Source organism: Eleutherodactylus coqui, chromosome 3 (assembly GCF_035609145.1).
Source record: "Eleutherodactylus coqui strain aEleCoq1 chromosome 3, aEleCoq1.hap1, whole genome shotgun sequence".
Taxonomy (NCBI): domain Eukaryota; kingdom Metazoa; phylum Chordata; class Amphibia; order Anura; family Eleutherodactylidae; genus Eleutherodactylus; species Eleutherodactylus coqui.
In genome coordinates this window covers 232,314,400-232,339,678 of record NC_089839.1, presented here as the reverse complement: position 1 = coordinate 232,339,678, position 25,279 = coordinate 232,314,400, and the positions used below count along the sequence as shown (strand labels likewise).

At 44.0% G+C, this 25,279-nt stretch overlaps 1 protein-coding gene across 3 annotated transcripts in view; it reads left to right on the top strand.

The window, feature by feature from the left end:
- The first annotated feature begins 16,506 nt into the window (after positions 1 to 16,506).
- The window catches only part of PRG4 (proteoglycan 4), a 96,540-nt gene continuing 87,767 nt past the window's right edge, over positions 16,507 to 25,279 (top strand). For all 3 annotated transcript variants that reach the window (XM_066594704.1, XM_066594703.1, XM_066594702.1), the window contains exon 1: positions 16,507 to 16,600. In XM_066594704.1, coding sequence (XP_066450801.1) covers positions 16,534 to 16,600 — 67 coding nt within the window. In that variant the 5' untranslated portion in view covers positions 16,507 to 16,533. The remainder of the gene's footprint in view (positions 16,601 to 25,279) is intronic.

Here is a 25,279-nt window from a genome sequence, read left to right as displayed (position 1 = left end):
TTGTTTAAACCCCGAAGATATTACGGAGTTAATTAAGGCTATCAGAGACATATTAAATATGGAGAAGACCTAGGAAGAAGCGCACCATACAGATGAGGTCTTCGTCGGCTTAGGGAAGAGACACTGGCATACTTTCCCTGTTCACACCAATGGGCAAAAAATGATCCAAAAAGGAGTGGACCAGGCAAGACAAAAGGTTCTTTTCATTCAGGGGTGTCAAAAGGTGTTACTCCTATGCAGAGGAGGTCTGCACAGACTGGGAAGAAATCGCCAGGGTAGACGTCCCAGTAGCTAAGGTGGCAAAACGTATGACTCTGCCCTTTGAGGACGCCACCCAGCTGAGAGACCCGATTGACAGAAAGGCACAGAGTCTCCAAAAAAGGCCTGGGAGGAAGCCTCCAATATATTGAGGCCAGGAGTAGCAGCCATCTGTGTCACCAGAACACTAAACATGTGGCTGAACCAATTAGACATACACTTAGCAAACAAGACCCCAAGAGACCAAATATTGGAATCCCTCCCCGTCTTAAAAATGGCAACCAGTTTCCAGGCCAATGCATTGGCAGAGATGATCAGGCTTTCCGCACAAACAGCGGCGTTCTCAAACTCAAGAAGGAGAGTATTGTTGCTGAAGTCATGTTCAGGGGATCTAGAATCCAAGAATAAGCTGTGTTCCCTGCCCTTCCATGGCCAATTCCTCTTTGGATCTGATTTGGACAGGATACTGGAAAAGGTGGCAGATAAGAAGAGTGGTTTCCCTGAGGAAAAACAGCCATGGAAAAAAAACTTTTTTCGCCCAACAGTGCAACAGGCAGAACCCGATAGGGGTAAAGAAAAGACGGGCCATTGGAGGGACCCCAAGGGGGGTAGAGGAAAGGGTTTTCTCTTTAACCCGCATCGTGGAAGGGGTCTCCGGGCCCAGACCCTGACGCCATATTCGTTGGAGAGAGACTGAGGGCTTTTGCGAGCCGGTGGCCCCATATTTGCAGGGATACCTGGGTTCCCAGGATCCTAGGTCAGGGTTACCAAATAGATATCATGTCTCACCCAAGAGAAAACTTGTTATTTACAACAGGTGCAGCCAGAGAATTGAAACAGCTTCAACAAGCAGTAAGGAAACTACTCCAAAGAGGGGCAGTAATAATGGTCCCTCAAGAACAAAAACCTGGGGGTCACTACTCCTATCTACTTCTAGTGAAGAAACCTTGCGGAAAATCAAGGATGATAGTAAATCTGAAACGAGTGAATTTCCATATAAAGTACAGAAAATTCAAAATGGAGGCAATAGGTACAGTTACAAAACTAATAAAGAAAGGAGCGGTCATGGCGTCAATAGACATAAAGGACGCATATTTTCATGTGCCGATCCATGAGGACTCCCAAAAATTTCCAAGGTTCACATTGTGCATTAAGGGAAAGACAAGCCATTTCTAATGTACCTGTTTCCCATTTGGGATATTATCACCAAAATAATAGGGGAACTAGTAGCCTCCTTGAGGGAAAAATCAATATGTATCATACCATATTTGGACGATATTTTGGTAGTGGCAGACTCCAGGGAGCGTTGAGCAGACCATCTGGCAACAGTGATCCACCTCCTCCAACATCTAGGGTGGATAATCAATTGGAAAAATCAGATATGGCTCCCAGTGAAAAGAAGGTTTTTCTCTGAGTTCTGCTGGACTCAGAGAATAAATGTTCCATTTTTTCCCTCCACAAAGGCACAGGAATTACGCTGCCTGGTCAGGAAATTCCTGGAGCACAGGACCTGCACTATCAGGTCAGCAATGAGGTTACTAGGAAAACTTATGTCATGCATCCCTGCAGTAACATGGGCTCAGGCTCGGGCAAGAGTTCTGAAGGCAGAAATTTTGAAGTCATGGGACAAGAAGCAGTCATCCCTGGACAAGTGGATGCAGATAACCAGTGCAGTAAGGGTCTCCTTGACCTGGTGGCTCTCAACCCAGAATCTGTCACGAGGCGTCCACTTGTTACAGAATCCAGTGGTATGCATCATGACGGATGCCAGTGCAATGAGTTGGGGATCAGATGTAGGAGAGCTGTATCTTTAGGGAACATGGTCACAAAAAGAAAGACGGCAGTCCTCAAACACCAGAGAACTTCTAGCGATCCTGAAGTCCCTTCAGAAGATAGAGGGGAGTAGTCAGAGGCAAACACCTGAAGATTCTATCAGACAACACAACGACAATAGCCTACATCAGACATCAAGTAGGGACAAGATGTGGGGTCCTACAGAATGTAGCGGGAAAAAACTTCCTAAGGGCAGAGAGAAATATCTTGTCGATCTCGGCAGTCCATCTAAAAGGAAATTCTGAATCGAGAGGCAGACTTCTTAAGCAGACAACAAATTCATCCCAGAGAGTGGTCCCTTTTACACGAGGTCTTCAATGCACTAACAACCAGATGGGGGACTTCGAACAGAGACTTCTTTGTGACAAGGAAGAACCGCAAACTAAAGAGGTTCTTCTCACTCTGTCTAGAAGACCACCTGATGGCATTAGTTGCCTTGACACAGGATTGGGGTCAAGGATTGGTCTATGTTTTCCCTCCGATCCTATTGATTCTGAGAGTCCTGCAGAAATTCCGCTCCCAGAAGTGCATCCTATTAGTAATAGCTCATTTTTGGCCAAGAAGGAGTTTGTTCGGGCTTCTAAAAAGTCTATGTGGGTAGGCTCAAGTCCAATTGCCAGTACATCTGGACCTTCTAACTCAGGGTCCGCTAAAACAAGCCTTTATCTAACAGCTTGGATTTTGAGAAATTCATGTTACTAGGACGAGGTTTCTCCTCAGAGGTAGTTAACACATTCCTGCCCAAGTAGGAAAGAATCTATTAACAAAATTTACCAAAAAAGCTAGAATAAATTTGTAGCCTGGTGTAGGGGAAGGGGAGCCAGTTTTTCATCTCCCGACATCTCCTTGATATAGGACTCCCTTCAGGGAGGTCCAGATAGTGGCGCTCAGTGCCTTCTTTGACACTAGACTTTCAGAAAACCCCTGAATAGCAAACTTCCTTAAGGCAGTGGACAGGCTGAAGCCTAGGATCAGTAACATAGTACCCCAATGGAACTTAAATTGGGTCCTTAGGGGTCTATCTGGGTCTCTGTTTGAACCCATAGGTTCAATCTCCACTAGGAAACTTACCCTAAAAACCATATTCTTAATAGCCATTACCTCAGCAAATAGAATAAGCGAGCTACAGGCCATGTCCATCCATTACTCATTTTACAGAGTGACAGATAGTAAAATAATTTTCAAACTAGATCCATCTTTCTTTCCAAAAGTCATATCCTCCTTCCACAGATCCCAGGATATAGTCATCCCCTCGTTTTGCGGTAACCCTAAAAATGAGAAAGAGAAGGAATTCCACTGCCTAGACATCAGTAGGGTAGTACTCCAATATATTAACACCACAAGCCAGTAGAGACAAGATGATAACCTTTTTGTTCAATTTTTTGGCCCTAATAAAGGGAAGAAAGCAGCTAAAAACTGCATAGCTAGGTGGATTAAACTAGCTATTGCAAAATTCTACGCTCCGATAGATAAAACAACCGCAAGAAATCTTAAAGCTCACTCAATAAGGGCTGTGTCCACATTCTGTGCGGAGAGAGCATCTGCATCAGTAGAACAGATTTGTAGAGCAGCAGTTTGGAAGAGAACACATACATTTACCAAACATTATAGATTGTATGTCCAGGTAGACAATGATCTGAATTTCAGACGTAAAGTTCTTTTGGCATAACAATTGAGGTGGCACATTTCAGGTGTGTTGTCATGGACACAATAGGGAAAAGGTGGATTATATTTACCGATAATCGGGTTTTTAAGGAGTCTCCACAACAGCACCTGTACATTACCCCCCCCTCCTCCCCCCGAATAAAGGGAAATATATTTTTAATTTCTGTTTTAATACTGATCTAGGTAGTTAATTTAGTTGAGGTTCATACCCCTGGAGGTTTCATTATAAATCACAGGTGTGCTGTCATGGAGACTCCCTAAAAACACGATTATCGGTAAGTATAATCTACCTTTCTCTTCAGCTATACTAGATGAAATTAAACACTGATGGACCTCTTCCTCACATAGAAAATGGGCTTCAGTTGAGCCAACTGCCCTACGGGTTCCCCGAACTCTCTCTTTGGGGTCAACCTCCCCCTTATCAACTCACATTCTACAAAGTTTGCAAATTTTGGGTTGTATTTGGTGGCAATTTGTTTCTTCATCATTCCCTTTGCTCCTGGTCTCAGTCTTTCCTCTACAATTTCTTTAATCTATCCTTGCAGACTTTGAATTTGGTACCTGTAAAACTTTGAGCATAAAAGAAATTGATGATCTATATCATCATGCTTGAACAGTAGGCGGCGACTAACAGAAGTCTTACATCTGAAAAATGGAAAAAACACATACAGAACGGGAGGAATTGGGCTAAGCAGCAGCACGTGTGAAAAAGACTTGGGTATACTAATACATCATAGACTGAACATGAGTCAACAATGTGATGCAGCAGCCAAAAAGGCAAACACAATTCTGGGATGGGATGTATTAAGAGAAGCATAGAGTCTAGATCATGTAAGGTAATTATCCCCCTCTACTTTTCCTTAGTCAGACCTCATCTGGAATACTGTGTCCAGTTCTGGGCTCCCCACTTAAAAAAAGACATAGACAAACTGGAGCAACTTCAGAGAAGAGTTACCAAGATGGTGAGTGGTCTGCAAATCATATCCTATGAGGAACGGTTAAAGGATCTAGGAATGTTTAGCTTGCATATAAGAAGACAGGAGACTTAATAGCTGTCTACAAATATCTGAAGGGCTGTCACAGTGCAGAGGGATCAGCCCTATTCTCATCTACACAAGGAAACACTAGAAGCAATGGGATGAAACTGAAAGGGAGGAGACACAAATTAGATATTAGACAGTAAGGGTGATCAATGAGTGGACCAGGTTACCACGGGAGGTGGCAAATTTTCCTTCAATGAAAGTGTCCAGACAAAGGCTGGACAAATATCTGTCTGGGATGATTTAGTGATCCTGCACTGAGCAGCGGGTTGGACCCAATGACCCCAGAGGTCCCTTCCAACTCTACCATTCTATGATTCTATATGAAAATAACTCCATGCTGGACTTATGTAATCATTTGAGTTGCGTAGTAGCTTTTTTGCCCACTTAAGGATACAATATGCTCTTCATTCCTGTGATGTCCACAAGTCCATTTTCTGCAGGTCTACTTATACCTTTCTCTCTGTCTGCTTATGCCTCTAGAGGTATGTCTATATTTTAAGATGACTTTTTTTATCTTCTCTTTCGATTAGAAGATTGGAGATCTGCTCTCTCCTGGACTTAAAAGGTTTCCCATGAAATTAAACATTGGGAGTCTTTGAAGAAAATATTTATTTGTTGGCACCTAACTTCTGCTAGACTTGCTAAAAAGAATTACCCTTTTTCTGAAATGTGCTGAAGGGATTGTGGTCTCGAGGGTACTTATTTTCAAATGTGGTGGTCCTGCCCTCGTTTGTTTGTTTTTTTTAATGTGAGTTTTTATTTTGTTTTTACTGTAATGCGCTATTAGGTGGGCCCAAAGCAGGCACTGGCTCTTTGTTTTCTATATATGAATAGGTTAATATGTTTTTATTCAGTTATTGCTTTTCAGATTTTTGTTGTGTCACGTTTGGTAAATGCTAACAAAATGGAAGTCCTCAGGTGCACCCTCTTTTTCTGAAGTTATTCTATCAATCTTACATACCATTTAGAAGAAATATATTACTATAGATATGATACTAAGACAGAATACCTCATTATAAATCCCCTATAGTTGTTTATACTGCATATTTTGCTCTATTGATGGGGGTTATGCTGCATGTGCCGGACCCGCAGACCACATGTAACAGCATGAGGTTTAGTTTTATTTCAACATGCTCAACCTTCACTTCTGTTGGTCTTTCCACACTCTCCATTATACCCTAGTTAAGGGTGGTGGATGCTTTACCCTAAACATTTTTTTTATCTTGCATCATGCAATTAAGTTTGTATAAAATATGTACATTCTCTTTTGACATCTGCTAATTTATATACTGTGATAGGCTTGCCAAGTCTTTGTTTTGGACTTGGATCGTTAGTTACCTCTCCAGTTTGTTAATTGTTAAACGTTACAAAATATTCTCAGTAAAGAAAGAATTATTCAAAAAATAAATATAGTGAGTTTTTCAACCTAATTAGGGTTCTTCCTCGGGCTTAATGGAATAGATCCAAGAAAGCAATACATATATAAACACATACATATGAAAAGGCACTGACATGGTGTGATTAATTTGCACTTAAAACAATACCAGAACAAGATGAATAGAGGAGAAAATACTTAATTAGTCCACTGATAAGGATGTGAAAGTTTTATGGTCTCTAAATTGGTATTAGCAGGTCACCCTTGGCTTGTTTCCTGACCACATCTCTTCTTAATTCTCTGTGCTGCTTTGACATCTCCATGTACCAATCCCAGCTTGCCTGCCCTCATTGACTGTGCCCAGGACTCCAATTTAGTGCCAGAAACACTACAAAATAAATATGCCCAAAATGGAGTCCACTGTAGCCACCTTGAGGAAACAGGTCGCTGAACTACAGGAATTCTGTGCCACCTACCAAGAGAAGGTTTCAACCCTGCAAAATGAAGTGGACCTCCTGCAGAGAGAAAACAATAGTAATCTCCTTAACAACCTTGACACCTTTATAACAGCTATGGACCAAGTTTTGGACAGCCCAAACTGCTGTGCCATGACAGAAAGAAAATTACATAGCCTATGGAAAGGACGATGCTCTGTTGCCGAATACACAGCTGAATTCCATCACTGGGTCGCGGATACCATGTGGAACATTGCTGCACAGCAGAGCCAATTTCGAGTGTGTAAATCGAGTGTGCCAAAGTGTGTAAATCGAATCAAATAAATCACCATAATAACTTTTAAACCACTAGTCTACAACGTTATGCCCACAAACAATACTGTTCAATCAGTATGTTAGCCACAGTGTTTTGGAGAAGAAACTCCCCTAACATGTCTTAGTCCAGAACAATCAGGGTCTTGTGAGCCATGCAGTAATCATGGCTATTGGTATGTGCACACTAGCTACTCAGAGACTGGTCTCTTACATGTCTGGTAGATATGTCTCAGTTGATAAATAGATGTAGCAGTGGGGGGTTTTAATCTGATTATTATCCTCCTGGAAGTTTCCTGGAGTCCCTATCTATGGTGGGCTAATGGTACCTGACATTGGATGATCGGGGCTGCTTGTTGAACCAGAGGTTCCTGGCTGCAGCATTTATCAGCTCCAGCAGTCCTCAGCACCAGAGATTCTTGGCAGCATACAACTGCAGCATTCAGCTGACTTCCAGTCACCATCTGAAGAAGACAGAAAAGGGCAGCAGGAGTTGTCAGCTGTGCCCTGAAGACAGGTAAGTATGCTTTATTTTTCCTACCAAGAGGAAAAAGGTTAGTTTTTTCAAACTAAAAACTTTCCTAGAGCAGTAATCCAATACTAATTTTGATGATAAAAAGGAAAGGAAAACGGATTACAGTATACACTGTATTGACAAAAATATTGGGACAAACATAGATGGTGATGACATTCGATTTTATTCACATTTTTCAATTTGGTGTTGGGCTGTCTTTGGCCTCAATGAATACAGTGACCTTCTGGGCATGTGTCCCACAAGATTTCAATAGATATGTGGGGGGGGGGGGGTTGCCTCCATTCCTCAAGGCGAGCTTCAGATAGTGATGTGGGGGATTATGGGTATGTTGGACATGCATAGTTACCATGTTCTAGTTTGTCCCAAATATGGTCAAAGGGATTGAGATGTGGACTTTGGGCTGCTTCTAAAACCAAGCCATGTATGACACGGTGCTCAGTCATGTGGGTAGAAACAGAGCTGTCCTAAAGTAGTGCCACAGGGTAGCTAAAGTCACTTTGTCCAGAATGTCTCTGAACCCTTTGACGTTGAAGATGGACTTCATATAACCATTGGCTCTACTCCTGCCCTGTGGTGTCCCAGACTGACAGATTGCTCAGGTGACATTCCACAACCATAATCTATTGGAAGTCTTTCAATTCTACACCTCATGGCATTCTGATGGTTTCTGCACTGGGATATGCCTGTGTGATACTCGCCTTTATATCTAATGCTCACACATCCAATTTGCATCACCGCTTTGCCTGACAGCATAGGATTGGCGGGCATCCCAATACTTTTGTCAACATAGTGTAGATTTCAGTAACAAGAAGCTCCAATAAAACAATCAATAACAGAAAATCACATCACTGTGGAAGAATTTTGGACACTCTCCTTTGCTTTAGTTTAATAACATTGGGGGCTTTTGAGAATTACAGTAACTCCCTATGGTCATGCAACTACAATTCAATGAACTTCTACTCAGTAATTTGACTTGTCATGAAGGTGCATACTAGGTCTGTAACAAAGTAAAAAGGTGGTACATGTCAAAGTAACATCAACGTGAAAGGCAGGACTTTTGGTTTCTTGCAGAACATTGCCCAGAACATCAAACTATCTCCACTGGCTTGCCTTCTGCCCATGGTGCATCCTGGCAATGTTCATGAATTATCATGATTTTAAAGCCACTGTTAGGTCTGCTACTAGAGATGAACGAGCACCAAAATGCTCGGGTGCTCGTTACTCGGGACGACATTATCTCGATGCTCGAGGGTTCGTTTCGAGTAACGAACCCCATTGAAGTCAATGGGCGACCCGAGCATTTTTGTATATCGCCGATGCTCGCTAAGGTTTTCATTTGTAAAAATCTGGGCAATTCAAGAAAGTGATAGGAACGACACAGCAACGGATAGGGCAGGCGAGGGGCTACATGTTGCGCTGCATCTCAAGTTCCCAGGTCCCACTATTAAGCCACAATAGCGGCAAGAGTGCCCCCCCCCCAACAATTTTTACTTCTGAAAAGCCCTCATTAGCAATGCATACCTTAGCTAAGCACCACACTACCTCCAACAAAGCACAATCACTGCCTGCATGACACTCCGCTGCCACTTCTCCTGGGTTACATGCTGCCCAACCCCCCTGCACGACCCAGTGTCCACAGCGCACACCAAAGTGTCCCTGCGCAGCCTTCAGCTGCACTCATGCCACACCACCCTCATGTCTATTTATAAGTGCGTCTGCCATGAGGAGGAACCGCAGGCACACACTGCAGAGGGTTGGCACGGCTAGGCAGCGACCCTCTTTAAAAGGGGCGGGGCGATAGCCCACAATGCTGTACAGAAGCAATGAGAAATATAATCCTGTGCCACCGCCATCAGGAGCTGCACACGGGGGCATAGCAATGGGGAACCTATGTGCCACACACTATTCATTCTGTCAAGGTGTCTGCATGCCCCAGTCAGACCGCGGTTTTTTTATAAATAGTCACAGGCAGGTACAACTCCGCAATGGGAATTCCGTGTGCACCCACAGCATGGGTGGCTCCCTGGAAACCACCGGCTGTACATAAATGTATCCCATTGCAGTGCCCATCACAGCTGAGGTAACGTCCGATTAAATACAGGTGGGCTTCGGCCCACACTGCATGCCCCAGTCAGACTGGGGTTCTTTAGAAGTGGACACATGCAGTTACAACTCCCTGTTGACCCACAGCATGGGTGGGTGCCAGGAAGCCAGCGGCGGTACATAAATATATCCCATTGCATTGCCCATCACAGCTGATGTAACGTCAGCTTTAATGCAGGTGGGCAAAAAATTAATTGGATTACACTGTAGGCGAGGGCCCCAAAAAATTGGTGTACCAACAGTACTAATGTACCTCAGAAAAATTGCCCATGCCCAACCAAGAGGGCAGGTGAAACCCATTAATCGCTTTGGTTAATGTGGCTTAATTGGTAACTAGGCCTGGAGGCAGCCCAGTTAAAATAAAAATTGGTTCTGGTGAAAGTTTCAACGCTTTAGGGCTTAGTCACACGGGCGTTTATTGCCGCGATTTGCGCATGCGCATGCGTCCGGCGATTTTTAAAAACCATTGCTTTGCAATGGTATCGGACACATAAGCGCTTTTTATGCGCTCGTCCGATAAATTAGAGAACAGAAATCGCAGATCGCACCTATCTGCGATTCCTGTTCTCTTCTCTATATGCGCTCAATGGGGCCAGCGGCAGCAGCGCCGACCCCATTGAGAACATACAGAAGACAAATCATTCTTCTCTGCCACAGCTGTAACAGCTGTGGCAGAGAAGAACAATGTTTGCCCATTAAATTCAATGGAGCGGCAATACAGCCGACTCCATTGAAAGCAATGGGCTGCCGGCGTGCCCGGGATGAATTGTCGGGGAGGGGTTAAATATATAACCCCTTCCCTGCAATGCATCCTTAAATGTGAAAAAATTAAAAAAAAGGATGTACTCACCAGCTCCCGGCAGCTGGAGATCCCGGCGGCCGGCCTGCAGTGGGTGTGAAGGGGTGTGACTCAGACTGGCCCCTGATTGGCTCAGCCTGAGCCAATCAGAGGCTGATCTCAGTCACACCCATTCATGAATTCATGAATGGGTGTGACTGAGACTTGCTTCTGATTGGCTCAGCGCTGAGCCAATCAGGGGCAAGTCTGAGTCACACCTCCTTCACACCCACTGCAGGCCGGCTGCCGGGATCTCCAGCTGCCGGGAGCTGGTGAGTACATCCTTTTTTTTAATTTTTTCACATTTAAGGATGCATTGCAGGGAAGGGGTTATATATTTAACCCCTCCCCGACAATTCATCCCACACTCGCCCGCAGCGCTTGCATTCAATGGAGCCGCTGTATTGCCGGCTCCATTGAATGCAATGCGCTGGACAGCTCCGGCCCGTTTCTAATGAAACGCGGCTAGGAGCAGATTTTCGGGCGATTTTTGGGCCGATTTTTCGGCGCCGGTCACGCGATTTGCGCATGCGCATCCGTCATGCGATGCGCAAATCGCGTGAAAAAACGCCCGTGTGACTAAGGCCTTAATGAGCATTGAAACGTATAAAAATTGTTTACAAAAATGATATGACTGAGCCTTGTGGGCCTAAGAAAAATTGCCCGCTCGGCGTGATTACGTGAGGTTTCAGGAGGAGGAGCAGGAGGAGGAGGATGAATAGAATACACAGATTGATGAAGCAAAAAGGTCCCCGTTTTTGATGGTGATAGAGAACGATGCTTCCATCCGCGGGTGCAGCCTACGTATTGCTTAGGTATCGCTGCTGTCCGCTGGTGGAGAAGAGAAGTCTGGGGAAATCCAGGCTTTGTTCATCTTGATGAGTGTAAGCCTGTCGGCACTGTCAGTTGACAGGCGGGTACGCTTATCCGTGATGATTCCCCCAGCCGCACTAAACACCCTCTCTGACAAGACGCTAGCCGCAGGACAAGCAAGCACCTCCAGGGCATACAGCGCGAGTTCAGGCCACGTGTCCAGCTTCGACACCCAGTAGTTGTAGGGGGCAGAGGCGTCACCGAGGACGGTCGTGCGATCGGCTACGTACTCCCTCACCATCCTTTTACAGTGCTCCCGCCAACTCAGCCTTGACTGGGGACCGGTGACACAGTCTTGCTGGGGAGCCATAAAGCTGGCAAAGGCCTTGGAGAATGTTCCCCTGCCTGCGCTGTACATGCTGCCTGATCTCTGCGCCTCCCCTGCTACCTGGCCCTCGGAACTGCACCTTCTGCCACTAGCGCTGTCGGATGGGAATGTTACCATCAGTTTATCCGCCAGGGTCCTGTGGTATAGGATCACTCTCGAACCCCTTTCCTCTTCGGGTATGAGAGTGGAAGGGTTCTCCTTATACCGTGGGTCGAGCAGTGTGTACACCCAGTAATCCGTAGTGGCCAGAATGCGTGTAACGCGAGGGTCTTGAGAAAGGCATCCTAACATGAAGTCAGCCATGTGTGCCAGGGTACCTGTACGCAACACATGGCTGTCCTCACTAGGAAGATCACTTTCAGGATCCTCCTCCTCCTCCTCATCCGGCCATACACGCTGAAAGGATGACAGGCAAGCAGCATGGGTACCCTCAGCAGTGGGCCAAGCTGTTTCTTCCCCCTCCTCCTCATGTTCCTCCCCCTCCTCCTCAACGCGCTGAGATATAGACATGAGGGTGCTCTGACTATCCAGCGACATACTGTCTTCCCCTCGCCTCTGTTTCCAAGAACAAAGCGTCTGCCTTTATGCTTTGCAGGGAACTTCTCAAGAGGCATAGCAGAGGAATGGTGACACTAATGATTGCAGCATCCCCGCTCACCATCTGGGTAGACTCCTCAAAGTTTTCAAGGACCTGGCAGATGGCTGCTAACCAGGCCCACTCTTCTTTAAATAAAGAATTGAGGAGGCTAACTCCCACTACGCCGCCCATGTTGGAGTTGGTATTCCACTATAGCTCTACGCTGCTCATAGAGTCTGGCCAACATGTGGAGCGTAGAGTTCCACTGTGTGGGCACGTCGCACAGCAGTCGGTGCACTGGCAGATTAAACCGATGTTGCAGGGTCCGCAGGGTGGCAGCGTCCGTCTTGGACTTGCGGAAATGTGCGCAGACCCGGCGCACCTTTCCGAGCAGGTATGACAAGTGTGGGTAGCTTTTCAGAAAGCGCTGAACCACCAAATTAAAGACATGGGCCAGGCATGGCACGTGCATGAGGCTGCCGAGCTGCAGAGCCACCACCAGGTTACGGCCATTGTCACACACGACCATGCCCGGTTGGAGGCTCAGCGGCGCAAGCCAGCGGTTGGTCTGCTCTGTCAGACCCTGCAGCAGTTCGTGGGCCATGTGCCTCTTCTCTCCTAAGCTGAGTAGTTTCAGCACGGCCTGCTGACGCTTGCCCACCGCTGTGCTGCCACGCCGCGCGACACCGACTGCTGGCGACGTGCTGCTGCTGCTGACACATCTTGATTGCGAGACAGAGGTTGCGTTGGAGGAGGAGGGTGGTTTAGTGGAGGAAGCATACACCGCCGCAGATACCAGCACCGAGCTGTGGCCCGCAATTCTGGGGGTGGGTAGGATGTGAGCGGTCCCAGGCTCTGACTCTGTCCCAGCCTCCACTAAATTCACCCAATGTGCCGTCAGGGAGATATAGTGGCCCTGCCCGCCTGTGCTTGTCCACGTGTCCGTTGTTAAGTGGACCTTGGCAGTAACCGCGTTGGTGAGGGCGCGTACAATGTTGCGGGAGATGTGGTCGTGCAGGGCTGGGACGGCACATCGGGAAAAGTAGTGGCGACTGGGAACCGACTAGCATGGGGCCGCCGCCGCCATCATGCTTTTGAAATCCTCCGTTTCCACAAGCCTATACGGCAGCATCTCCAGGCTGATCAATTTGGCTATGTGCACGTTTAACGCTTGAGCATGCGGGTGCGTGGCGGCGTACTTGCGCTTGCGCTCAAACAGTTGCGCTAGCGATGTCTGGACGCTGCGCTGAGAGACATTGCTGGATGGGGCCGAGGACAGCGGAGGTGAGGGTGTGGGTGCAGGCCGGTAGGCACTCGTGCCTGTGTCCTCAGAGGGGGGTTGGATCTCAGTGGCAGGTTGGGGCACAGGGGGAGAGGCAGTGGTGGAAACCGGAGGCGGTGAACGGCCTTCGTCCCACCTTGTGGGGTGCTTGGCCATCATATGCCTGCGCATGCTGGTGGTGGTGGCTCCCCAGCTGATCTTGGCGCGACAAAGTTTGCACACCACTGTTCGTCGGTCGTCAGGCGTCTCTGTGAAAAACTGCCACACCTTAGAGCACCTTGGCCTCTGCAGGGTGGCATGGCGCGAGGGGGAGCTTTGGGAAGCAGTTGGTGGATTATTCGGTCTGGCCCTGCCTCTACCCCTGGCCACCGCACTGGCTCGGCCTGTGCCCACACCCTGACTTGGGCCTCCGCGTCCACGTCCTCTAGGCCTACCCCTACCCCTCAGCATGCTGTATTACCAGTAGTGCAGAAACAGAACGCTGTAATTAAATGTGCCGCTTATTGGCCTGTGGTTGGAGGCTGACTTCGCTTACGGAACGCACAGCAGAGCCAGGAAAGAATTTTGCGCAAGCCTGCTGTAACACTTAGCTGGCTGCGTATGAATTAGGACAACTACCCCCAGCAGAGACCCTGTACACTGAGGACGGTCATAGGCAGCCCAAATAGATTTTTTTTCCCAAATGTTTTTGGAAAGGCTTACTGCCTATATACACTAAATATGTCTTCTGTCCCTGCCTCACCACTACTGTCCCTGGACAATGTAAAATTACTGCAGACTGTTTCACTGTGGACAGGAATACAGCGGTGATGTAACAGGCAACACAGAGGCAGGAAAGAATTTTGCGCAAACCTGCTGTAACACTTAGCTGGCTGCGTATGAATTAGGACAACTACCCCCAGCAGAGACCCTGTACACTGAGGACGGTCACAGGCAGCCCAAATAGATTTTTTTCCCAAATGTTTTTGGAAAGGCCCACTGCCTATATACACTAAATATGTCTTCTTTCCCTGCCTCACCACTACTGGCCCTGGACAATGTAAAATTACTGCAGGACGCAATGCTCTGCACGGCCGATATACAAAAAAAAAAAAAAAGTGCAACACTGCAAAAAGCAGCCTCCACACTACTGCACATGGTTAGATGTGGCCCTAAGAAGGACCGTTGGGGTTCTTGAAGCCTAAAATAACTCCTAACGCTCTCCCTATAGCAGCTCCGGCACCAGCAGCACTTTCCCTCAACTATGTCAGAGCGCATCTGTGGCGAGCCGCGGGAGGGGCCGATTTATATACTCGGGTGACTCCTGATCTCGCCAGCCACTCACTGCAGGGGGGTGGTATAGGGCTTGAACGTCGCAGGGGGAAGTTGTAATGCCTTCCCTGTCTTTCTATTGGCCAGAAAAGCGCGCTAACGTCTCAGAGATGAAAGTGAAAGTAACTCGAACATCGCGTGGTACTCGTCTCGAGTAACGAGCATCTCGAACACGCTAATACTCGAACGAGTATCAAGCTCAGACGAGTACGTTCGCTCATCTCTATCTGCTACCCATGTCTGCTGCCCTTTTGCTGTTCCAGGCAGATGTGGGTGTCATTCTGCTTCTTCTGTATGAATGTACTCTTTTCTTCCACTTTCTATCAGCATTGCACTAATTTACCCTGCTCAGTGCTTACAGTCCAGCTGCAGCTTAATTAGTAATTACCTCCCTATTTAGCTGAGATGGGAATCCTCCATCTTTGCCTCAGTATTGTTATGTGTTTGTCTCAAACACTGAACACATCTAGGTCGCCTGTCTCAGGACTATTTTATCTATTTGATCCTGTATCTGTATCTGTTTATTCTGTATGTTCTTTTCCTTGTGCTTTAGCCAGTATGCGTTTGTCCATTTCCTTCCAGTCTGTGCATCATTCCTGTCTCTGTGGTAAGTCAGTCTTGTTCTGTGTGCCCTATATTTAGTATTTAGTACCTGTGTCCTATCAGGGATAGTTAGCCCCGAGGTGGAGAAAGTGGGGCCATTCTTATCAGGACGCCTACCTTGCTTTTAGGCAGGGGTCTTCCCATCTTCCTAATTAGCTAAGGGCAAGATTCTTTATCTGAGATTGCCTTGCAGTGGTATCTCTGACCACGGGGATCAACTGCCAGCCATGTCTAGTCCATAAGCCAGGCTGATTGGTTAGCACAGTCGACTTTCATTATCTGTAACAGGCACTTTCTTTTATTGCTCCATGGTCCAGCTCTGATGCTCAAATTCCAAATGCAGGCACTTTTGCAGGTAACATTTTGCCTTGATTTTTGTGGCAAAGTTTGATGATTTCTGGTTAAAAATACAGTAAAATATTTTACCACAATTTCTACAAAAAAAAAAGTTGTGGCAAAAGCTGATTTGAATGCAAATATTTTGATTCAACAGGGTTGGCAGTAAAATTATTCATCAACTACATTTTGTTTCTCAAAATCTGTATTTTGGGTTGGATCACTTTTCTAGTGGTATATTAAAATCTGACAGAGGATTTAAAACAAGTAATTTTGACAAGTATTCAAAAATAAAAGAAATAAACACCTAGTAGACCTTATCAGCATTTTATAACACTGGAAATCATTCTTTTCGGATCTATATCCTATTGAAATATTTCAGATGGTGACTTGTTAAATGTGATTCACCATGTTGCTCAATTCTAGTTACATTGCTACATTTTCCAGCACTTGTGGAAAGTTAACTTTCATTAAGTGGGTAGTCAACACCCACTTTCCTTTTTTTTAACTGGACTCACAAAGATGCAATATTTCCAGGACTATATAAGCTTAGAAATATCCTCCCCAGCCAAATTCACTGTACATCTCCCAAACAAGGTGAGTGGAAAAATATGCATTTATCAGAATATACTCATAAAAACTATTTGATCACTGATATACAAGAGTGGTAGACCTTATGCCAGTAATTTTAGCCTCTGTTTAATTAATTTTCTGTATTAGATTATTTATTGTAATCATTATTATTTGACTTACATACTTTTGCCTTTGAACACAGGTATTATGCCCAGGTGTTTATTACCATTGAAATGAAGATCTACAGCATCCCCCTAGTCCTCTGCTTTATAATCTCCATTTCACCAGTCTCTTCTCAAAGTAAGAAAGTGATTATTAAACAAACTTGTATAGTGACAAGAATTACCACATGACAGTACCCAAGAAAATCAAAATGTAATTATTGTATACGTATAATGGTGGCTGTGCAATGTGTTATGTTATAACCCTCTGAATTATGTATATAATCATTTATATATGAAAAGAATATTTTTTGATCACTTTATAATGCCACATAAACAACACGCAACCAAACTACCAAATGGATGTGAAGGAGAGCCATATACCTGTATCCCAAGCAGGTAACTGCACACACCTATAGCTTATCAATAGAATCTCAGGTCCTGCAAATTCTCTCCTATCATAACAAAAGGGTGGTGAGAATTACGAACATGCAGGGAATATTGAGGACAGTCCTACGATTCACTATGCAATTCTATTGGAATACCCAAGTATACTATTAGTACATCTGGGAATATAGTCAAACAATAAAAGAATGGAAAGAGCTGACATAATGGAGTCAGTCAACTTACAATGCTAGGAACTTCTTAGGTTCTGTTCAACCTATGCTAGAGGTTTCCATCAGAGATATATATTGGTATATTGGAAGAAATAACTCTACCGTCAACAGAAGGATGTGATGTTTGGCATTAATGAGATATACAGTCGCATACATCGTTAATAGTCTCCCATTGTGAAAAAAAATTGACGGTTCCCAGCAAGAAAAACCAAGTAATCTTGTAGATATGATACCTTTTAATGGCTAACAAAAAATTGCACCCTTTGCTGAAAGTGTCAAAAGTTGTAATAAATTTGTACTCCCAAATTCTTCCATGGCTTTGTGATTTGAAATTGCCTTTAAGTATAATAACTTGTATGTGTTCTATGTTGTGTCCGTGACTAGAAAAGTGCTCGGCCACGGGCAATTCTATTTTTCTCTCTTTAATTGTGTGGCGATGAGATCTCATCCTGGCTCTCAGTTTTGGTCCTGTTTCTCCAACATAAAGGGCCCCAACAGGACATTTACTGCATTAGGTACACAATATTGGACATGAAACACGTGAATGTCCTCAAGATCTTATAGTCCTACTCTGTGTCAGGAATTTGTATCCTGTCCGCGGTCAGTACATGTAAGCAGGTCTTACAGCTACTTACATTGCAGGGATTAGTTCTTTTTTGTGTTGCAGAGGGCAGTGCACTCCTGATTATAAGATTTGGGGGTCATCTGTAACACAGAAGGGGAGGGTCAGGGAATATGATTTTCAGACTGCCATCCTTGTGTAGGGTATGATCGAGATTCTTTGTGGTTTTCTTTAGAAACTCTAGCTGTAAATTGTAGGTCACAACTGGAGGTACATGATTGTTTCCTTACTTCTCTGTATATTGGAGTAGTTGATTTCTCGGTATCCTGGTGGCTCTGTTGATTTGGTCATCAATTGAGGATGGTAGCCCTGATTTAAAAATGTCTTTTTAAGATGGTCTAGATGTTCCTCTCTGAAAAAAAAGTACATTGTACAGTATGTGTTTTTTTCACTTGATCCCTTTACATAAAATACTACATAATTCTATACAGAAAAAAAAATGATGGTAATGCATACTGGACAAATCTCACAGGAAAGATAAAAATCCTGTTTAACCAATATATATCATTTATTGAAATACAGTTCTTTATTAATTCATCTTTAAAATATTGTAACCCAGTGGTGCGATGTTGACATGTGTTTTGATGTGGATCTGCACCAAAATCAACATTGCAGAATATGCTGTAGATTTAGTTGTAGATCCACACCAAAATCAGCAACATGTAAACGTACCCATAGGATGCATGCACACAGTAAAATTTGCCGTAGAATTTTCCACAGCAAATTCTGCCTAAAATACCACAGCAAAATCCACGGCTTTTTGCCGCTGATCCGCGCACAAAAGTTCCCCTGACAAAGTGCAAATGGAATTCCGACGTGGAAATTTCTGTGTTGGAATTCCGCACATGCATTTTGCCCATTGACAGGGCAAATTCTGAGTGCGGATCCTTGTCAAAATTCTATCAGAAAACCTCAGATCACGTTTTTTTTCAGGTGGGATTTGATGTGGAAAATTTCCCAGTGATTCCTCTGTGTAAGCATACTTTCAGGTAGCAAAAAATGTATAGACCATAGCAGAAATCTCTAATTGTTTTAAAGGGATATTCTCATCTCAATCATGGCTGTTTCCATACTTCTGGCCACTTGTTCATTTAAAGGTTCCCCTTCTAAAGATAGGTGTGGGTCCCAGAGGGGTGGGACCATCAGTTATTAGACAATTATGGCATATCCTGTCGAATACCTCTATAGGTGTGTGTATATAATGTATATAATTGGTTCGCTACTGTATAAAACTCAGGTAGTAGTGGGAGACAAATGACTGCTAGCAGATGACATCTGATAGCAAGGGACATTTCTATATTCTTCTTCTTATTTCTATGCAGTTATGTTATATTGTGGGGGAAATGATCATACAAGTTCAATGCTTTTAAAATCATGAGTGATGTTTCTGTCACATTTAATAAGTTGCTTAAATGTTCTGGTTGCTATTTCTATCATGTAGAGTCTTTCATGTTCAGTCATCCACAGCTTTAACGGAAAAGAAATTAGTATTTGCACATTAAGTTTATTGAAGAAGACGAAAAATGTGATTTTTGACATTTATTTAAGAAGAAGTATATTTATTTTTAGACCAAATATATGAATTATGGACATCTGTATAGAAAATAGTGTATAAGCGTAAATGTATTGAAAAATATTTGTGTGTTAAAGAGGGGCATACTAGAACTCATGGTCCCGCCACCAAAAATATTATAATTGAAATAGCATATGTACAGCATGGCAGGCTTAGATACATCAGCTCAGCTCTAGCATACTGCATGTCTAAATAATGCAATCACTATACAATAGTCATATACCAGCTCTGCACAGTGATAGTGATTACAGTGCAGTTACCTCCAGTGACGATAAGTGACATATTCTCTGATTGGTATAGTCCATTTTTGTTTCTTCTTATCTGGACACAGACCACCTTGTATAGTACTTTCAGCCACATCTCAGCACACTTTCCCCATCCTGTCACTAGCCCAATGTCTCTGTGCCCCCCATAACACTAGTGCTCCCTTTGTAGCCCGTGAAACTTATAGTGCCCTCTCTGTGATCCCTAAAAACTTGTAGTATCTGGCTAAACCTTGCCTCCTACCTTCCCTGAATTTCCAGCCAGCAACACAGTTTCCTAGTAACTCACAGTAATGTGGGTCTGGATGTTGCTCTGTTCAGTTCAGAGGTTGACTCCTCCACCTCTCTACTGTTCTTACTATAGTACTACCAAAGAGAGCATGAGGAGTTAACCTCTGCACTGATCAAAGCAGCATCCAAACCAGCAGTACTCTGAGTTACAAGGATATTAGTGCTTCTGGCTGGACTTTCGTGGAGGACCTGGCAAATCAGTGGTGGAACAGGTTGCAGGGTCATTCGGTCCCGGGCCCACCAGTCTCATAAGCCTCTTAGCAGACTCATGGTCTGCCTACATTGGTGGCACGCCACTGGTATGAACTCATGTGTAAATATCATTGTCTCTTCAACATTTCATCAAATAAACAGTATGTCATTTTATGTAGATGTATGAACTGTAACAAAAAGTAATGACGCACACTTCATTTCAGATGCAAGGTATGTAGAAATAACCTATTGCTGGTATAGCCACACCCCTTGTGAACTCTGATCTAGGGGCTTTGGTGGTTCTTTCACTATTATAAAACGCCATCATAACCTGTTATTTCATCTATTGTGTTATACCTAATGATGTCTCAGTCTGAGCTTGAAACACTTTGTATGACAACAAGTGAATCAAGGATATCTTCTCAGAAATAGATGCATTCACATTGTATAAGTGGAGTAACACCAATACATGATCCCTGTTTTTAGATGTTAATGTTGTTTAAGTGCATTTATTAGGTTGGTATTGGTAATAACCAGGCTTCATAGCAAGATTAGAAGGATCTCACAAATTCTTGTCCAAGGCTTCATGTACATCAGCTATATGGGTTCCATTTCCCTTCTCCATTTTGGAAGCAGGAAAACAACCCACTGGCCAAACAGATCCATCTTATAACGGAACTCATTGGCACTGAACAGACCCCGTTGACTATAATGGGGTCCATTCTGTTTCCAGTGCTATTTTGCCCTGTACTATAATGGAATTCAGGAACAGAGACTCATAACTGAACCTCCGATGGTGATGTGAACACGACTTAACAGTGGAATGAACTAATTATATTTTCATATAGTTGACGCAATAGGATAAAGTATATAATGCTCCAATCTCAAGTAGATAATGCAGTATGAACCCTGATCAGTCCCTATAGGTGCAGTTTTATTTTCTTAAATCACAGTACCTAGGACAACTAAAGCTTAATGTCCATGGGCGGATTTGAATTGTGGAATCCGTATGGGGCACCCGCGCGGACGATCCGCAGTTCAAGCTGCCCACAGGGAAACATGGACGTCCGCACCTGAATTAAAGCATGCGGATTTGATTTGCGGATCTTTGGATGTGGAAATCAAATCGCAGCATGTTCTGTTTCAGTGCGGTTCCCACACGGATGGCTTCCATTGAAGTCAATAGAAGCCATCCGATCCGTGGCCTGTCTGCACTTGACATTGCAAACGGGCCGAGGATTCCGCAGGAAAGCAGGGGTTTGAAAAAAAAAAAACTCTACTGTGCTTGTCCACCAGCGCGGCCGCCGGCCCTTCTGCACACATCCGCAGTAAAGAAAATAGAAGACCCGGACAGGTACACATGGTCCTCGTTTGTGGGCAGAGTTGGATTCTGCTGCTGGATTCCATTTTTGGAATCTGCCCCGTCCGTGGACATGAGGTCTAAGGCTACTGGTTTCACACACAGGGTTTGATTGTTGTTTCGGAGGACAAAAATCCCTATGAGTACCTAAAAAACAAAGAAGGCAGAGCGCCCCTTGGGTAGTAATGAACACAAAGGGCAAATGGAATGAATACTGAATCTGCTCACCTTGTGATGATGTGCTGAGAGCACAACTGTAGGGGCTGGAACAAAATCTAGGGCTATGCCACAATTACCAAAAACAAGGACCTCTGAATAACACAGAGTATATTAACAGCAAAGCGTGATATAGATGCCAAGCCTTTATCATGAGGGGTATTACTATACAAAGATGCTACATCTAAAGTGACAAAATAGAATGTGGGTACCCACTTGCTTGTATTTAAGGACCATGCTGTTTTGGTCCTAAAAGACTAGACACCTTTTAGGGATTTTACCTATGTGGTGATTTTACTGCCCTATTTTTTTTTTCCTTCAGCTACCAAAATTCTGTATGTGCTTTTTTCATTTTTCTTGCCCAGATGTAGGACTTTGCATTTCTCCTTGTTAAATACCATTCTGTTAGTCACTGCACACTGTGCAAGGTTTTCTAGATCTTTTTGAATACTCTCTTTCTCTTCCTTAGTGTTAGCTATCCCTCCAAGCTTTGTGTCGCCAGCAAATTTGATCAGTTTCCCATCAATTCCCTCTTCCAGATCATTTATAAAAATGTTGAGCAACACTGGGCCTAAGAGTGGATTCACACGGGCGTGTTTATGTGTGTACAATAGAGATGAGCGAACGTACTCGGTAAGGGCGATTTCGCAATCGAGCACCGCGATTTTCGAGTACTTCACTACTCGGGTGAAAAGTACTCGGGTGCGCTGTGGGTGAGCGGGGGGTTGCAGAGGGGAGTGGGGGGGAGAGGGGGAGAGAGAGAGGGCTCCCCCCTGTTCCCCGCTGCTACCCCCCGCTCCGCCGCAGCCCCCCACCCCCCGCCTCCCGGCGCACCTGAGTACTTTTTACCCGAGTAGCGAAGTACTTGAAAATCGCGGTGCTCGATTGCGCAATCGCCCTTACCGATTACATTCGCTCATCTCTAGTGTACAATTGTTCGCACAAAAACCCACGTCTATTAGAACCATTGGTTCCCTATGGTGCGTTCACATGTCCGTGTTTTACAGGCATGCAAACGCACGTACCTGCAAAACATAGGATAAGCATGCACCATAGGTCCTAGGATGTAATTCATCTGGACCTTGAGACTTAAATTCATGTAAGTTAGCTAAGGGTTCCCTCACCATCTCTCTGCTTATAGATAGCCTGCATTATTTATTTCCCCCAATAGCACAGGGAAGATCAGTTTGCTTTTGATAAACCCCCCAAATCCTTTTTTTATTGCTTTTGGCCTCTGTTGCAAGCCTCAATTCATTATTAGCTTTAGCTTTTCTGACACTTGCTCTATAGTTTCTTCAGATCTCATTATATTCTTCTATAGATATTCCCCCTCTTTCCATTTGATAAACATATTTTTCTTCATTTTTAACATGTGTGCAAGTTCTGTGTTCATCCATCCCGGTCTCTTTAAATGCTTCCCATTCTTCCTTCCTTTAGGGATTGTTAATGATTGTGCTTTGAGAATCTCATTTCGCAATATTTCTCAACCTTCTTGGACATTTCTGTCCTGAAGAATATCTAGCCATTTGATTCTTCCTACCCTCTTTCATTAAAATCTGCCTTTCTGATATCTAACCTTGAGGTCTGAGTTTTCTCAGCCCCCCCTTTTATTTAAAATTCAAGGATAGCATGACCACTGCCTCCTAAGGTCCCAGCCACCCTTACTTCCCCAACCATTTCTTCCCCGTTGGTAAGAATTAGGTCCAAGATAGCAGATCCCCTTGTTTTCTCTTCTACCTTTTGAAAGATAAAGTTGTCAGCAAGAGCAGATAAGAATTTGTTGGATCCATTACTTTTACCTGAGAGAGATTCCCAACAAATGTCTGGATAGTTAAAATAATTACTATGCCATGTTTTATTGAGAGCTTGGCCATCTGATATAGAAAGATTTCATCAATATCTTCTGCTTGTCCAGGTGGCCTATAGTAAATGCCTACAATAGTGTCCTTTCTGTTGTTCACTCCTTGTATTCTTACCCAAACAGTTTCTACAGAACTACCATGCTCTAAAGCTTGAATCTCTGTGGAGATGAATGTTTTCCTAACCTCCAATGCAACACCTCCTCCCCTTTTTTTGATCTGTTTCTTATAAATAAGTTGTATTCTTCATGCCTTGTATTCCAATCATGTGTATCATTCCACCAAGTTTCCATGATGCCTATGACATCATGTTTCTCTTCCTGTGTTAAGAGCTCCAATTCTCCTCGTTTGTTTCCCATGTTCTGTGCATTTGTGTAAAAACATTTTAGTTTGTGATCGGTGTCTCTTGCTCCTCTACTCTCCTTCTGAATTTTTCGTCTTTGTTCTTTCTTTTCACTTCAAATAGCAAGGTTCTCAAATGTATTATTTAGCTGTATATTCTTACCTGGCCTTTCACTTCCCTTCCCATATTTTTCTAGTTTAAAGCTCTCCTAATGAGTAAAGCAAGGCACCCACCAAATATATACTTACCTGTTTTTGTAAGGTGCAACCCATCTCTAGCAAGCAGTCTATCATATAGGTAATTCTCTCCATGGTCTAGAAATCCAAATCTTTGCTGACGGCACCATCAACGTAGCCAGTTGATCACCTCTAGAATCCTGTTCCATCTTTTTATTCCATGGCCATCCACTGGGAGGATGAGAAGACTACCTGTGCTCTTAGTTCCTTCACCTTCTTTCCCAGGTCTTCAAAGTCTCTGCAGATAGTTGCAAGGTCCTTTTTTGCAATTTCATTTTTCCCTACATCTATCAGTAGGAATGGGTGGTGTTCTGTAGTACTGAAGAGTCTTGACAGCCTATCAGGCACATCTTTGATTTGTGCACCTGGAAGACAGCACACCTCTAGTTTTGGATGTTTTGATATATAATATATATAGTTTTGGATCACAGGGCGCATATGGTGATGGTTTTGGCATCAGCGGTGGATCATTTTCTTTTATATGCATATATTTTTATTCTAATCCATAATTTTTTTTTAATATATATATTTTTTTTTTTACCATCTATACCCCTCATGACGTTATATAAGACCTCCTGAGTCATTCACATTGTCAAATTTTTTCACTTCACACTTTTCCACTGTAGCTGGGGCATCCATAGGAGCCCCAGTTACAGGGGAAAACGTCCCCCTGTAGTGACAATAGTTACTGGCAGAGCTGATCAGGTCTGCTAAGACCCTGAATCTCTGCTGTAACAGTCAAGTGATCACCGGCTTGCATACAGGAAGTAATACTTCCATTTTGTAGTTCATAGTGCTCATTGAATGCTATGTAACCGGGAAAGGAGAAGGCAGAAGTGGTTATAAAGCACTTCTCCCCTCTCCTCTGGGTTCTCTGCTGTGTCTTGATTGCAGGAGCAGAGGTTTTAATCTTGCGCCGTACATCTGCTACGAGTGGAGATTAAAGCTAAGGACCAAGCGCTGTATATTTCCCCAATTGGTCCTCAAGGGGTTAAATGAAAAGTAAGGTCACTTGAATCAAGTAAATATGATAGTCATTTCAGAACATGTTTTTGTGACAAGCAACATATTCTGATAGATTACTTGTAAGAGAATCAATACCAAAAATGATTGGTTGTCCTGAAGGAATCTTTTTATTCTCATGTTTTTTAGCTAGATGATAATATAGCAATTCTCGGATGTAAAACTGTTTTTTGCTTTAAAATATCTGTTGAGGAAGCCTGCTCAATTAAACTCTTATATTGCA